Source organism: Plecotus auritus (assembly GCF_963455305.1).
Source record: "Plecotus auritus genome assembly, chromosome: 7".
NCBI lineage: Eukaryota > Metazoa > Chordata > Mammalia > Chiroptera > Vespertilionidae > Plecotus > Plecotus auritus.
This window is the reverse complement of record NC_137774.1, coordinates 169612050-169628330: the sequence shown is the minus strand read 5'-3', so window position 1 is coordinate 169628330 and position 16281 is coordinate 169612050. Positions and strand designations below refer to the sequence as shown.

Below are 16281 nucleotides of genomic sequence, written 5' to 3'. Positions count from 1 at the left end.
GAGATGAAGGGAGCTCAGCCCAGGTTGATGGCGATGAAGGAGCTGAGAAGGAAGCAATGGGATGGATGGGAGGAAGTGAGAGCGATGGGGAAGTGAAGGATGCCTCCAAAGTTCCTGCCGGGAGGAACTGGGCATTCACTGAGATGGTGACAACTGTGGGAAGGCAAGTTTGGGAGAGTAATAGCGAGTTCTGTGTCAGCCGCGGGAGCGAGTGTCACATGCTTCTCGGACATCCACACGGAGATGGAGAGCAGTGGGCATGAGTCTGGGAGAGGCTTCAGAACAGGAGATGATGTGTAGGCGTCATCAGCATATGGACAGTACTGAACACCAGGGCGCCTCATCAAATGAGAAGAGGTGAGAGGGAAACCAATTTGGAGTCAGCTAGTTCAGTATGAAAGTCTAAGCAGCTGTAACGCCTGTAGAATAAAGCTGAGCAGTAAATAAATGATCTAAAACCCCTACAGCTGGCAACTATAACACAGCGGTAACGTTACTGCCCTTTTGCAATAGTGGGTTCCTGATATTCTATTATCTGTCATTGGTGTTATCAGAAGTAAGCAGCATGGGGGAAACCCTATTTGCTGCATGTCCCTAGTGAGGCTGACACATGGAAATTTGGGGGTTAAGAGTTTGGACTAGCAAATTATTTCATTGCTGGTCCTGCAGCATATAGGGCCCTGAACATTCTATCCCAAGGGCATTGATCCAGAAGACAAGAAAGAATGAGAAAGGTAACTGCTGATAAGCACAAGGGCAATACAGGAACACAGGCTTAAGTGACCTTGAATGAGGCCAGATTAATACCAGAACATGAACAGGAGGACACTTCAAACCCCTCAAGAACAGACCAAAGAAATGTCAGTCATCTTTCTCGCTCAGTGTATTAATTAGGTTAACAACAATGATGAAAAAGTGACAGGATTATATTAGGAATATAAGCAGATCTTACAGTTTAATAATATGAGGATGCCTGAAAAGCTTGAGGTTCTGAATTTCTCTGCGGATTTTTCCTACCACATCAAGGCTTCGAATCTTCTGTCGATTGAGTATCTTCACAGCAACTTTATGCCCAGTCAATTCGTGTTTGCCAACTGTAGGAGAAACCATTGTAACAGATTAGCGCCTGACTTGATTAATTACATACTTACACATATTCTAAGAGCACTAATCTTAGCCGTCTCAGAAAATACTTGAGCAAATTTAACTTCCTTCCACTCTGCCTGATTTACCCGTGAATGCCTGTATGAGTGACTCAGTGGGAGAATACATAAGTGAATGATAACAGCGGTTCCTTCCAAGAAGGAAGGCTGGAAGGCTAGGGAAAGAGAAAGAAAAGAGACTTCCTTTTTGCACTTTTAAATTCTCTTCATTTGTTTTTCATTTTATTAAACTATCAGACATTCAAATTGAACGTTTTTCTTTTGGTGTACTGTTCTATAGGTTTTAACATGGGTAGAAACTGGTGTAACCACCATCACAATCAGATACAGAACAGTTCACCATCCCAAAGAACTCCCTCATGTTACAAACAAACTCCCCCTATCTGTAACCCCCGGAATTGTTTAAAATTTGGTTCATGAGCATGCCATATCTATTTTTATTTTTTTTTAAATATATTTTATTGTTATTTTACAGAGAGGAAGGGAGAGGGATAGAGAGCTAGAAACATCGATGAGAGAGAAACATCGATCAGTTGCCTCCTGCACACCTCCCACTGGGGCTGTGCCCGCAACCAAGGTATGTGCCCTTGACCGGAATTGAACCCGGGACCCTTCAGTCCGCAGGCTGACGCTCTATCCACTGAGCCAAACCGGCTTCGGCTGCCATATCTATTTTTAAAAATAAGAAAAAAGTTAAGTGATTATTTTTTAATTTTGAATGCAATGCCCTGATATTCAATGGTGACAGAATTTAGACATTTTTACAGAGGCAAAATCACCAAAAAGTCCACCCTTGCTCAAGAATCCACTGGAGAATATATGGTCCATCAAAATCAGCAGGGAAACCAAGAAGGTGGTACCCAATGTAGGAGAAAAGTAAGGGTAACCCGGATAGAGTAATGACGCAAGCCCTAGGTAAGAGATGTGTGGAAGGCCCAGAGGCAACAAATCCAGGCAGAGATGCTACAGGGGATCCACGATGGTTACTTCTGTGGGGAAAGAAAGAGAGTAAATTGTCTTCCAGGTTTAAAAGTATAGAATGTTGCCAAAGCCGCTTTGGCTCAGTGGATAGAGCATCGGCCTGCTGACTGGGGGGTCCCGGGTTCAATTCCGGTCAAGGGCATGTGACTTGGTTGCGGGCACATCCCCAGTGGGGGGTGTGCAGGAGGCAGCTGATCGATGTTTCTCTCTCATCGATGTTTCTGACTATCTGTCACTCTTCCTTCCTCTCTGTAAAAAATCAATAAAATATATTAAAAAAAAAAAAAAAAGTATAGAATGTTGTCCTGACAGATTTTACAAAGACATTTGAAGATGTGGGGAATTTAAACTTAGGTCCAAACAGAACAAAGCAAATGAAAAAAATGAGTTAAAAACTCAAGGAAAATTAAAAGTAAGACAATACTGCCATAGTATTGACTTACCAAAGGGTTTTTATGTAGTCACAATTATGGAAACACCAAATACGGATTTTTAAAGATTATATAATTTTATTAGGAGAATGAAGGTATAGAGGAAAAGGTACAAGAGAACTCACACCCTCATCTACCGTAACAGTCAACCAAAAAAGCCTGTCCGTAGGAAGTAAAAGAGCACTTACATGCATGCATATATCCACTAGACATGTGGAGATTTGAAAAAAAAAAAAAAAGGTATATACAAAAAGAAACAGGTAAGAGTCAGAAGTGGAGATAGGGAATTCTATTTTATAAATATACATCCGACCACTATTGGACCTTTTAAAATATGCATGTAGCCCTAACCGGTGTGGCTCGGTGGATAGAGCGTCGGCCTGCGGACTGAAAGGTCCCAGGTTCGATTCCGGTCAAGGGCATGTACCTTGGTTGCGGGCACATCCCTAGTAGGGGGTGTGCAGGAGGCACCTGATCGATGTTTCTCTCTCATCGATGTTTCTAACTCTCTATCCCTCTCCCTTCCTCTCTGTAAAAATCAATAAAATATATATTAAAAAAAAATAAAAATAAAATAAAAATAAAATATGCATGTATTACTTTACCAAAAAAAAAAAAAAAAGGTTAAGTAAGTAATTTAGGGTTTTAGCTTACAGGAGAAAACGTTCTCCTCTCAATGAGAAGAGTCTGTAAGACACTATGAGAGAGCTGTCCCTGACGATCGAGATCATCACCAGCTGAAAATCAAGGCTCATTGTAACAGGAAATCCCTTCTAAGTCATTTGTATTTGCTATGGTCTGGATTATGTCTCCCCCTAATTTTATATACTGCAGCCCTAAACCCCAGGCCCCTGGGATATGACAGTACTTGGGGACAGGGCCCTCAGAGAGGTGACGACGTTGAAAGGAGACAGTACAGGTTGGCCCTCATCCCACCTGACTGGTGTCCCTGTGAGAGGAAATTTGGACACAGAGACCCCAGGTCACACCCTGGAAGCCCCGTGAGCACAGGGGAGAAGGCAGCCATCTGGGAGAGAGGCCTCAGAAGAAACCAAAACTGCAGAAACCTGCCCTCAGGCGTTAGCCTTGGACAGCAAGAAAATCCGTTTCTGTGGTTAAAGCCATACCAGTCCGCTGTATTTTGCTATGGCAGCCCTAGCAGATGAATACAATGGGATTTGGGATAAAGCTGAGCCTCATTATCCTTTAAAAACCCTCAAGAGCCCAGCCCGAGTGGCTCAGTGGTTGAGCGTCCACCTATGAACCAGGAGGCCACGGTTCAATTCCCAGTCAGGGCACATGCCCAGTTTCGGGCTCGATCCCCAGTAGGAGGCATGCAGGAGGTAGCCAACCAATGACTTTCTTTCATCATTGATGTTTCTCTCTCTCCCCGTCTCCCTTCCTCTCTGAAATCAACTGTATATATACATGTATATATATCAACTGTATATATGCATGTATATATCAACTGTATATATACATGTATATATCAACTGTATATATACATGTTTATATCAACTGTATATATACATGTATATATATCAACTGTATATGTGCATGTATATATCAACTGTATATATACATGTATATATCAACTGTATATATGCATGTATATATCAACTGTATATATACATGTATATATCAACTGTATATATGTATATATATCAACTGTATATGTGCATGTATATATCAACTGTATATATACATGTATATATCAACTGTATATATACATGTATATATATCAACTGTATATGTGCATGTATATATCAACTGTATATATACATGTATATATCAACTGTATATATGCATGTATATATCAACTGTATACATACATGTATAGAAACAAGAGGGAGCCTGTTGGTGTGGCTCAGTTGGTTGGAACGTCCTCTCGTCCTACACACCGAAAGGTTGCGGGTTTGATCCCTGGTTGGGCTCTTATGAGAAGGCAACCCATCAATGTTTCTCTCTCACATCGATGTTTCTCTCTCTCTCTCTCACTCCCTTCCTCTCTCTAAAATCAATGAAACATATCCTCGGGTGAGGATTCAAAAACAAACAAACCCACGAGTGAGAACCTCCACGAGTGAGAACCTTATAGATCACGGGGTCCAGTGGTTTTCTAGAAGCCGACCTCCTTCCCCACCAGGCTAACCCAGACAGGGCGTGAGGGGCTCCTTTGCCCCCACAGCCCCTGCAACTGAATGGCCAGAACAAAGGCCGGGGCAGTCCTCCGTATTTTGAAATTTTAAAGCTAGTTTGCTGAAATACTTTAATCAGTAATATGAAAACCAAGGTCAGGTGATACAGGTATTTCACAAGGGAGAAAAAGCCCACCCGAGTTCAACTTCCACGCTGCCCGACCCTGTAACCTTCACAAAACCTCTACACTGAAACCCTCCCAGCAATGAGCCGCTGTGGGACGGAGCGCAGCCCTCTGTCACCCAGAGGATTAGCACGGGATCAGGAGGTAAAATGCCATTTTAGAATGACCACAATGCAAAAGGAATCTCTAAATTTAACCACCCTTTATATAGCCCAACTAATCTCAAAACCATCCCTGGCTAAGGAATGACAGCAGCTCCTGAAAGATGGCACTGGGTCTACTTCTACCGAAACCTCATGAAAACATGCCTGAGATGAGTGAGGAAGAACGCCGACAGTCACAGCTGAGATGAACTGTGGAAGACCAGCACATTCTTGTTTCAGAAGCGTTTTCTTTCTAGACCTAGTTCACTGATACCTGAAGAAGTCATCTCCTCTGTCTCAGCTACAGGCTCCCCAAACCCCCGCGCCCTGGCTGACCGGGAACCTTCCCCGGTAACTGCACAGCTGACACAGACTGGAAACAGGCCCAATACTGGGAATACCGGCCGACTGAGAGCTGGAAAGGACATTAAAGCAGAAGCCACCTAGGTCTGACCCTTATCACAAGTCAATCGGTCTCTTCTCCTATCACCCCCTGCTCAATGTAGTTTCAATCCTGAGTCATTTTAAGAAAACAACTGGGTTTATCCAAAGCCCCACACCTAATTTTCTGTCATTAAACAGGGCGCTGCAAGAGGAGATCCGAAGCATCTCAAACGCGTTCCATTGGCATCGCGCACTGAGCATCCACCGTATGCCAGCTAATGCCTGCAGGAAAGCAGTCCTGACCCCAAGCGACCTGGGTTCCTGGGACCGTCCTCGCCTCTGAAGACAACCAAAGTAACAGCAAGGTAAAAAATAAAAATAAAAACATTACAGTGCAAAAGAATAAGGGGGGGGGGGGTACACATGAAGATCACCCAAGAAATGGACGAATATTAACTATTTCCGAGCGATAGTTAAGAGAATGCAGAAGTTATGAAATAAAGAGCAGAGCAAGACGACTCTTGCAGCCGAACAAACCATTATGAAAGCAGTACGTTGTAACAGAAATGTGACAGAAACATTTATGTAACACACACCAGAAAATAAGAAAGAAATTAGCAATAATTAGAGAGACGGGACTAGGGAACCAAATAAAATTCAACTCATGAGTAATTGGGGAGTAGAGTATCATTGCACTTGTTAATTTAATTGGAAGCAAATCTTGGTTAAAAGCATTTTAAAATTAAGAGGGTGTTAATTTTCACATATGACATATGGACCGGAAATTTTGTCCATTAAGTCGAGGCCCTCGAAATCGTGGGTTTGCTGTATTCACATAGCACCAAATCCCTGACAGGGATTTTGCCCACTCCCTAAAAACGACAGGAACCCTGGCTCGGTCATAGAAGAGCACAGAGGCAAAAAAAGCAGGTTCATCTGGCTTCAGTTTAAATCAGATTCTTTAAATGAACACTATTTTTAAAAATATAAATCTAGTTAATATGTAAAGCAATTTAGATATACAATTTACTAGCCAATATTCATGACGTCCCCACTGTGTACCCGGATATACTGACTCTCTCACCAACCCTGGAAGATCTGTGTCATTGGCAACACTTCACAGGTGACGCAGCACAGGAAGATGAAATGACACAGCTAGTGGCTCGCAAAGCCAAAACATGAACCCAGGTGTGTCTCAAAATGTTGTGCTTTTTCCAAAATGTTACGTGAAAAGTGATAAATTAAAAAAATAATAATCCTCAAATGGACATTACTTGGTATGATAATACAAATATAAATATCCTTTTAATAAAACACCAATAGTAGAAATTAAGATATCAGAGGAATCCTTAATCTATAGTCTTATAGTTTTAAAAAGAATAGACTGAGTAATAATTATTCGAAACATTCATTTGTTCATTTAAGAAACAGTTAATGAATGCCTGCAACTACTGTACGCCAGGCACTGCTACTATACCTTTTCCTGGATGAGAAAATGAATCACTCTACCAAAAACCTGCCTTACGTCCATTTCAGTGTTTTAAGACAAGATGCCAAGAAGACATTTTATTTATTCTATCACACCAATTTGAAAAATCATTAAAAAAAATAGGGTATTCTTAAGGACAAATGAAGAGCATAAAACTATAGGCACATAAAATATAATGGCAAGTGTAGTGGGTTAAATAGTGTTCCTCCTCCCCAAATTCAAGTCCACCTGGAACCTCAGGAAGTAATCTTGTTGGGAAATAGCATCTTCGCCGATGTAATTAGCGAACTCTAGATCCAGTGTCCGGTGTCCTTATGAGAAAAGGAGACCCAGACAGAAACAACACACCGACGCACACATACAGGCAGCGGCCGTGTGAGGACCCCGGAGCATTGTAGTCCTGCTGCCCAGGAAGGCCAGCAGCCCCCAGAAGCTGGAGGAGGCAAGGGACAGGACTCCCCTCCCCCCCACCCCACCCCACTTTGAAAAGGGCTGTGGCCCTCCTACCCCTTGCTTCTGGCTTCTGGCTTCCGGAACAGTGAGGAATACCGCATCCCTTTGTTGTTTTAAGCTGCCCGGTTTCTGGCACTTTGTCACTACAGCCCTAGGAAACTGATACAGTCAGTTTATCAGTTTATAAGTCAATCCTCTAAAATGATATTCACCAAAAACATGAACAAGCTAACAGAAGTGATCTCTTTTGAAAACAGGTTTTCTGAACTACTGCACATGCTTATGTTCTCTCAAATGGAGCGCATGTACATGACTAGGAACCAGGCAGACGGCCGGTGTGTGAGAACATCAGTCACTCCCTGTGCCCTCACAGGGACATGCCTAGGAGTTACTTGGCCGGATAGGACTTTTTTTCCCCATCACCTTTTATCCCCTCCATGCCCTCTACCTCCTCCCCCCACCTCCCTCCCCCCACACTCACCACCCTGTTGTATGTCCATAAGCTCTCTCTCTCTTTTTTTTTTTTTTTTGCTCAGTCCCTCCATCGCCCTCAATGCCTCCCAACCAGAACTGTCTGCCTGCTCTCTGTCTATGAGTCTGTCTCTATTCGGCTTGGTAGTTCAGTTTGTTCATTAGATTCCACATCTGAGTGAGATCACATGGTGCTTGTCTTCCTCTGACTGGCTTATTTCACTCAGCACGATGTTCTCCAGGTCCCCCCATGCTGTCCAAAGGACAGGCCTTCTTACTCCTAGACGGTATGGTCCAGTTCCTGATGTTTTCTGCTTTTAAAAGTCCTGTCTCATCCTTCACAGACTATCAAGAGCCTGCTCTTACAGCCCCATTCCAATGCTCCAAGTAAGGGATTCTAATGTTCTATGGGCTAGAAAAATGATAAAACTAAAATCAGTATACCAGATGTTATAAATTATAAAGTATGTTCTGCAAAACACTGGGACTGGAGACTCTCCACAGAAGAAGATTTCATATCTAGGAAGTCTATTCTCCCTTTTCAAAACTCACTCCGGGTAGCTCAGGTGGTTAGATCACCATCTCGATATGCCAAGGTTGCAGGTTTAGTCTCTGGTCAGGGCACATGCAAGAAGCAACCAATAAATGCACAAATACGTGGAACAATAAATCGATGTTTCTCTCTCCCTCCCGCCCTCTCTCTCTCTAAAATCAATAAATAAACCTTTTTTTTTAACCAGATGTTCTCACATGATTAAAAAAAAGAAACTCACTGTGCTATTAACAATGCAAAGGCTCTGAAAAGCCCTATAGTAAAGAAACCTGTTCAAAGTGTTTAACCTGGCATTTCCCAGTCTTAGCTGGACATAGGTTTTTCTTCCCGAGGTTTTCAAATAATGTCCCAACACTCTAAAATATCTCCTTTATCAGAGAAGGCAGTGTCCCCACTAACCATCCTTTTCCTCCCAGCAAATCTTGGCAATTTAAGGCCATCAGATGATTACCTGTGTATTTTCCTTACATATAGGAACAGAAGTATCTGCCTTGAACCCAATTACCAAAGTACTTCAATATTAGAATGTCAGTAGCATAATACTTTTAAAACTGTAGTGTCCTATGGCTTAGGAAACACACATTGTTACATTTAGCCTCACAAGAAACCTAATTTTCTCAAAAGTAGTCTAAAGATTCTCCACTGACTAAGCTCAGTTGCTTAACCGCTGCTCCATAATCGATTAATGTCATAAATGCACCTTGTCAGGTATTACTAAGAGATGCCCCCCCCCCCTTTTCCGAAGCTCAAAAGTGTCCTCTTCAGACTCTCACCGTTTTGCAGTAGTGCTAAGGTGTTGCTTTTGAACAAAATGGAAGATTTGCATTACCACTCACAGCAAAGGTTACCAGAATTCGCGTCTTCCTCACAGAACAGATTAGTCAACTAAATATGAGCTAACAACCTGTTCTTGCTCCCTACGGGAACTCTGTCTAACTGTGGAACACTGCAACAAATGATCTTCTAATCAGGTATGTAATCCTGAAGTGAAACAGGATCATACTTTGAAAGAGAGGATTTTAAATAGGAAAGAGATACCACCCACAAAGTTAGAAATATCTACTGAAGATATTCTAATCACCTAACGATTTCATCCCCACTCTAAAATTAAAAGAATAAAAATCTCACTTCTAAAAATATTATCAAGAAATAAAAATCCTGCAGAGGGGTTATCTTTAAAAGCTATAGGTGGAAATTTGAGAAAGCTACCTTTATTTTTTTAATCCTCACCTAAGGATATGTTCATTGATTTGAGAGAGAGAGAGAAACACCGATGTGAGAAACATTGATTTGTTGCCTCCATATGTGCCCCAACCTCGAACCTGCAACCTTCTTGGTGTATGGATGACGTTCTAACCAACTGAGCCACCCAGCCAGAGTAAGAAAGCTACCTTTTAATAACACACTTCAGACATCCCAAAAGGCATACCAGATATCCACGTCCCACCCACCACTAGCTTAAGCAGTAAAACAGTACAACTGAAGTCCAGTATGACTCACCACAGATCTTTCTCCTTCCTCGCTCCCCAGAGATAACCACTATTTTGAATGTGGTGTTTGTCTTCCCCACAAGTATGAATCCACAGACAATATAGAAACATTGTCTTCCTATGTTTACCTTGCAAATTTAATGTTGTATAATCTTTTGAACACACAATACCTACAGCACACAATTCAAAAGTACGAAAGGATACACAGTGAAATGTCCCCTACTACCTAGTTCCCCTCCCCTGAACAACTAATGTAACAATTTCATGTGCATCTTTAAAGAGATACTTTATGCATAAGCAAATACTTGCCCTGCTTTTTATATATAAACTAGAGGCCCGGTGCACGAAATTTGTGCACACGGGGGGATTTCCCTCAGCTCAGCCTGCACCCACTCCAATTGGGGACCCCTTGGGACAGGGATCAGGCCTAAACTGGCAGTCGGACATCCCTCTCGCAATGTGGGACCACTGGCTCCTAACTGTTCATCTGCCTGCTAGCCTGATCACTCCTAACTGCCCTCCCCTGCCAGCCTGATCACCCCTGACTGCCCTTCCCTGCTGACATGGTTGCCCCCAACTGCCCTCCCTTGCCACCTGATCTCGCCCCCAACTGCCCTCCCCTGCCGCCTGATCTCGCCCCCAATGGCCCTCCCCAGCCGGCCTGATCTCGCCCCTAACTGTCCTCCCCTCCCAACCTGGTTGCCCCCAACTGCCCTCCCCTACTGGCCTGATCTCGCCCCCAACGGCCCTCCCCTGCCAGCCTGATCTCGCCCCCAACTGCCCTCCTCTGCTGGCCAATTTGGTTCTGATTGGTCAGTGTCTATGTCTGTCAACATCAGAAGCTCCGCCTCCTAGACAGCCACTGGTTCTTCACAGCACCCACATTTGATTCTGATTGGTCAGTTTCTTTGCCAGTCAGCATCTCCGGGCCTATCCCTGGGCCTGATCAGAGAGGCGGGGCTTAACAGCAGCCCCTGCGGAGGCTGGGAGAAAGAAAAGCCCGGCTGCTGGCGAAGCTCAGAAAGAAAGAGGGAGAGAAAGAGAGAGGCAAGTACTGATCAACAGCTGCCACTGAGGCTGCGGATCAGACCCTGCCTCTCTCTCTGGGTCTCAGCCCCCTGGGCAGTCAGTGCTGGGTTGCCCCGGCAACCCAGCGCTGACTGAAGGACTTCCGGATTGGTCAGCCTCCAGTCGTGATCAGTTGTTACAACCCTGGCCTTTTATATATTAGACTAGAGGCCTAGTGCACAAATTCATGCATGGATGGGGTCCAGCTGCCAGCCCCGATGGGAGCCAGGGGGGCCGATCGGGGGCAGGGCCGGCCGGGGGGAAAGGCCGTGAGAGGTTGGCCAGCCAGCCCCGCCCCTGATCAGGGCAGTGGCTGGCCACAGTGGGCATCATAGGGACATAGCGACTGGTCATTCCGGTCGTTCCGGCGTTCTGGTCGCTGACTTTTTATATATATATAGATGGTAGGTATATTATAAACATTGTTCTACTATCCCCTTATTTTTCCTCTTAAAACTACACCTTGAAAATTGTTCCCTAAATTGCATAAAGTCTCTTGCTTTTTTTTTTTCATGTTTGCAAGGCATATCACTGTATGGATAAACCATAACTTTTGTCCTATTAGAACTTACTTCCAATCTTTTGCATTTACAAACAATATGGCAATAAATAACTCATTATTTCACACATGAGTGCAACTATAGGATAAATTTCTAGAAGTTAATTTTAATTTTAAAATTTATATAAATAACATGAGTGTACATATCCTTCTACTTCTGCTTCAGTGACCTATCCTATATAATAAAGAGCTAATATGCAAATGGTCATCATATCCTCACAACCTTGCGCCGGGGCCGGGGGACCTGAGACCGGGCCGGGGGACCTGGGGCTGCACCCCCGCCCTGGTGCCGGGGAACCTGTGGGCAGGCCAGGGGACCTAAGGCTGCGCCCCCTGCCCCGGCGCCAGGTGACCTGAGGCCACACCACCCACCCCGGGGCCAGGGGACCTGAGACTGCGCCCCGCACCCGGCGAGGCTTGATGGGGTACCTGAGGCTGTGCCCCCCGCCCTGCAGGGCTTGATGGGGTTGGGACCGGCCAGGTCTGGATCTTGCATGATTTCGAGGTGCACATGGGTGGGTAGGGACTTGACTCTGGGTCCTGTGGCATAGCCCAGACTCTGACAGGAGGGAGATTTTCATATACATTTTACTAATTTTCTTTCATCTCTGACACTTCCATTATAGAGAACAGGCAAATAGCAACATTAAAATATTTCCTCTAATTAATTCCCTTTTAATATGCATGAATTTCATGCACTGGGCCACTGGTTCTTACATATTTGTGATTCATACATGCTGATATATATAGCTCTAGTTCATGGATAAGATTTTTTACTTAAAGAAATGTTTAAATAACTTCCACTATGATTCATTCACAAAGAGAACAGTCACCTATTAACCTGAAACTGCAGTTTTACGTAGAAATACTTGCCAACTCAATAGATTCTATGTATAAACAACTCATTTGCCAAAGACACACCCAGCCCACTAAAAAGGAAGCCTTCTCTTGGAAAACTAACAAAAACTGCCAGTTTAATTACTGCAATAGTCACATGACTCTTTGTTCATTCATGCTTTTATAATTATTCTACCTGGGAGGGAAGGGGAGTGGACCAGCAAGGGAGTGGAGACTAACATCTTGGACTAACACCGTAACAACCAGGAAAAAAAGAAAAACCTTGGAAGTAATAAAAGATAATTCAAGCATGTTTCCAAATTAACCCTGTTGTCTGTTTAAATTTTCCCCTCAAAATGTTACCATTAAGTTTTTTCCTTGTATTAGGAAACAAAATAATCACTATAAGTTTACAGTCCCACCCCTCCCCCAAATTAAATTTCATCTAAGCAAGGAATATGATATTGGGTTAAATTTACCAATGTGTTAACTAACTTTCAAAGCTCTATCTACTCAAAATTGTCTCCATTGAAATATAAGGTGTCCCCCAAAAATGTATATACTTTGAATGATTATAAGTCAGTGTTTATTAACATACTGTTCATTTGCAAAATTTAAAAGAATCTACAGAAATGAGTGTGTATACATTTTTGGGGACACCCTATATATGCTAATATTATTCCTAAGAATTCTTGCCAAATTAAAGCCAGTGTAAGTTACCAACGTCACCTCTATAGTAGCTACCTTGGCCTGCCCACTGAGCAGCTCTATCCCACTTTCTCCCAGTACCCACTTCTGTGTAGCTATCTCCCTGTTCCCCCACACTATCCAAGTACTTCATAAGATTCCCCTCCCCACCCCTACACACACACACACACACACACACACACACACACACACACGCATCCAAGAGTGGCCATATCCCTCCAAGGGTAATTCCATCTCCCTTGCTAGTGCCTACTTAGGAACGCAGCCTAAGCCAGTTGGCACAAGGCATTCCTGGCCTGAGGGACTGGATGAGCCAACGGGATTCGTGACAGGTACACTAGCACTTCCTCCGGGGAGAGCACTACAGGAAGAGATGTTCTTGGCTCAGTGGAGTTGGATTTTCCATTACTTGGGGTAAAAAGCATCCCAACTGTTTAACAACTTAAAAATGTACTGGTTGAGCCCTGGCCAGGTGGCTCAGTTGGTTGGAACAGTCATGGGTTCGATGCCAGGTCAGGGTACGTACCTAGGTTGTGGGTTCGGTCCCCATTGGGGCCCCTACGAGAGGCAACTGATGAATGTTTCTCACTCCAGTGTTTGTTTTTCTTGCTCTCACACTCATGCTCTCACTCTCTCTCATCCTCTCCCTATAAAATCAGTAAACAAGTCCTCTGGTGATGATTTTTTAAAAAATGCACTGGCTGAGGATTCTGACCAACATCAACTAATGCATTTATGAACAAACTGAACCATATCTATGAAACCTAAGTTCCCTTGGCTAATAGTGGCCTTTCTATATTTGGTGAAGTTGCTGACTTATTTGATGCTGTTGACTTTGACAGTGTGAGGTTCATGTGGAGGAGTGACGGTTAAGGAACAGCAGTCACTGTTGCTCATGGCACACAACCACATCACAGAACAAATCCAGAACACAAAAAATTTCCTCTTGCTTTCCTATCTGCCATGCCAAAAGCCTCCTAGCAAATTAGAGAGAGAGAGAGAGAGAGAGAGAGAGAGAGAGAGAGAGGCCTGACTGCTCAGGTCTACATTAGGAGAATGATGAGCATCCTAATCCAAGCAGAACGGTGGGAGAGTGAGGACATCACTATTGTCATCACTACTTGGCGGTCATTAATGAGCATTTCTGAGCAATACTTGTAAACTAAAGGCAGTTTGCAACTGCTAACAAGTACAGAGACAGCACAGCCAAAATAAATAGATAACTTCAAGGGCACAGAACCGCCTCACTGACCTACACAGACCCACCCTACCGGACCTTATCACCCTAGCCTGGCATTTGCTTCTTACTTTCTTACATTGTTGGCCTTGCTGATTCTCATAAGAAGGTTTAGGCAGCTGGTTCCCTGCGGGCTACACAGCACTTTTCCAGTTCTATGACTCAGAAAGGGCAAGAGAAGGAAGGGTTCTCCTCTTCCATCCCTAGGTAAAATCAGAAAATGTTTATTTAGCTCTGGGAGAGCAAGACTCGGTTAGTTCATTCACTGCACAGACTTTCACAAACTTTTCTTTCTTTCAAGTCAAATCTTTATATGCAAGTCATAGGCTATTATTTGTCCAAAGCCAATGCATGAATTAGTATCCGTTTCATACTATTTTCCTCTGGAATCTCTCATAACACAGTCAAATGTCTTAATGAAAAAAAAGAAAAGAAAAGGAAAGAAAAGAAATTATGCCTCACAAAGTTTGCAATTAAACTTCTTGTGCCAGAACTGGTGGACCGGAGAGCACGTTTCTATTTCCAGAACACTGTATTGAAACACTTGGGCAAGAGAGTCCACACTTTTCATTTTAAAGAATGTTTCCTAATGAGGTACACTACACTGTTTATTAAAGTGTAAATACCCCGTGAAAGTAAATGGAAAGGAACTGCATGAATGAACTAGTAAGTGCTATCTGGACGCAACACCCGCACTACCTACCAGGTTTGGCACAGAGACTGCGACCTGGTCCTTCGGAAACCCTGGAGGCATGGAGTCTGCATTCAGAACAGAGACCGTGCATCGCAAATACAGGACCGGTTCATTATTCATTAGCTCCTCCGAAAGCCTAGGCATCCTTTCCGACGAGACGGCCTTTCTGTGTGTTTGTTTCAATTCTGTGAGCTACCCCCAACGCACCCTGACTTGGGGAGGAACACACCTCACCCTTGGGACTCGGCCAGAGCAGGTAGTCGCCAGGCTCCCGAAGAGGACGGAAATGCGGACAATGCCGAGGACTGCCCGGGGCGCGATGGGCTGGCCCCGAGCCCAGAAAGCGCGGCCGGCGAACGGGGCCGCCTCCCCGGGCTCCGCGCCGGGACACCGCGCCACAGCCGCGCCCCCCGCCGCCCGCTTGGGGACCTGGGCACCGCCGCCCCCCGCGCGCACCAGCCCGGCCGCGGCGCCGTCGCCATGGCGACCGGCCCCACCCGCCCCCACCCGGCCCGCTGGCCGCGCCGCAGTCCCGCCGCCTCGGGCCCCGCTCCCGCCGGACGCACGGCGAGCCCGGAGACGGGTATCGCAGGGGCGGGGGATGCAGCGGAGCGAGGAGCTCAGCGGCCGGTCCCGGCCGGGGCCCCGCCTCTCCCCGGATCCTCACCCTTCACTTTGCCGAAGGTGCCCACGCCCAGCGTGTCCCCCAGGATGTAGTGGCCGATCTTCACCCTCCCGTCGTGTTTCTGCTTCTCGGCTGTCGCCATCTTTCTCCAGGAACTGAGCCTGCGCATGGCGCCGGCAGGGGGCGGAGGGGGCGGGCAGCCCGGGCGGACGGGAGGAGGGTGGGGACGCGGGAGGGAGCCCGCCGCAGCCGCCGCCCAGCGCAGCCCGCCGAGGCCCCGCCGCCGTCGGCGCAGACGCTCCCCCTGGCGGGCCGGGCCGTCCCCGCGCGCCGCGCCCTCCGCCCGCGCCGCCCACCTGCACGCGGGAGGGCTCGCCGGCCGCTGGGCAGGGCGGCCTCTCCTGGGCTGCCCCCTCCCGCCGAGCCTCCGCCCGCAGCTGCCCCCAACGATTGCCGCCGGCGGGGACCGCTGTCCGGTGCGAGCGCGCCCGGGAGCGCACACGCGTGGCTCGGTAGGAGCGCAGTCTGAACTGAAACGCGGTTGGGACACCGCCCAGCCTCTGCCTTATAACCTTGCACGTTCCCTGCGCGGGTGGAACGCGGAACCCCCCGGGAGTTGTCACTTGCTGCTTTGATGGAGTTACTCAACCCCCACCCCCGCCGCTCGGTTTG

At 45.8% G+C, this 16281-nt stretch overlaps 1 protein-coding gene across 2 annotated transcripts in view; it reads right to left on the bottom strand.

Annotated features, from left to right (window-relative positions):
* The window catches only part of PRKAA1 (protein kinase AMP-activated catalytic subunit alpha 1), a gene marked incomplete at its 5' end in the record, with an annotated part of 32604 nt that extends 16722 nt beyond the window's left edge, over nucleotides 1-15882 (bottom strand). The window contains 2 exons of one of the 2 annotated variants that reach the window (XM_080680005.1): nucleotides 953-1094; nucleotides 15652-15882. In XM_080680005.1, coding sequence (XP_080536131.1) covers nucleotides 953-1094; nucleotides 15652-15778 — 269 coding nt within the window. The remainder of the gene's footprint in view (nucleotides 1-952; nucleotides 1095-15651) is intronic. The other variant, XM_080680006.1, reaches the window with a different exon arrangement.
* Between the last annotated feature and the right edge of the window lie 399 nt (nucleotides 15883-16281).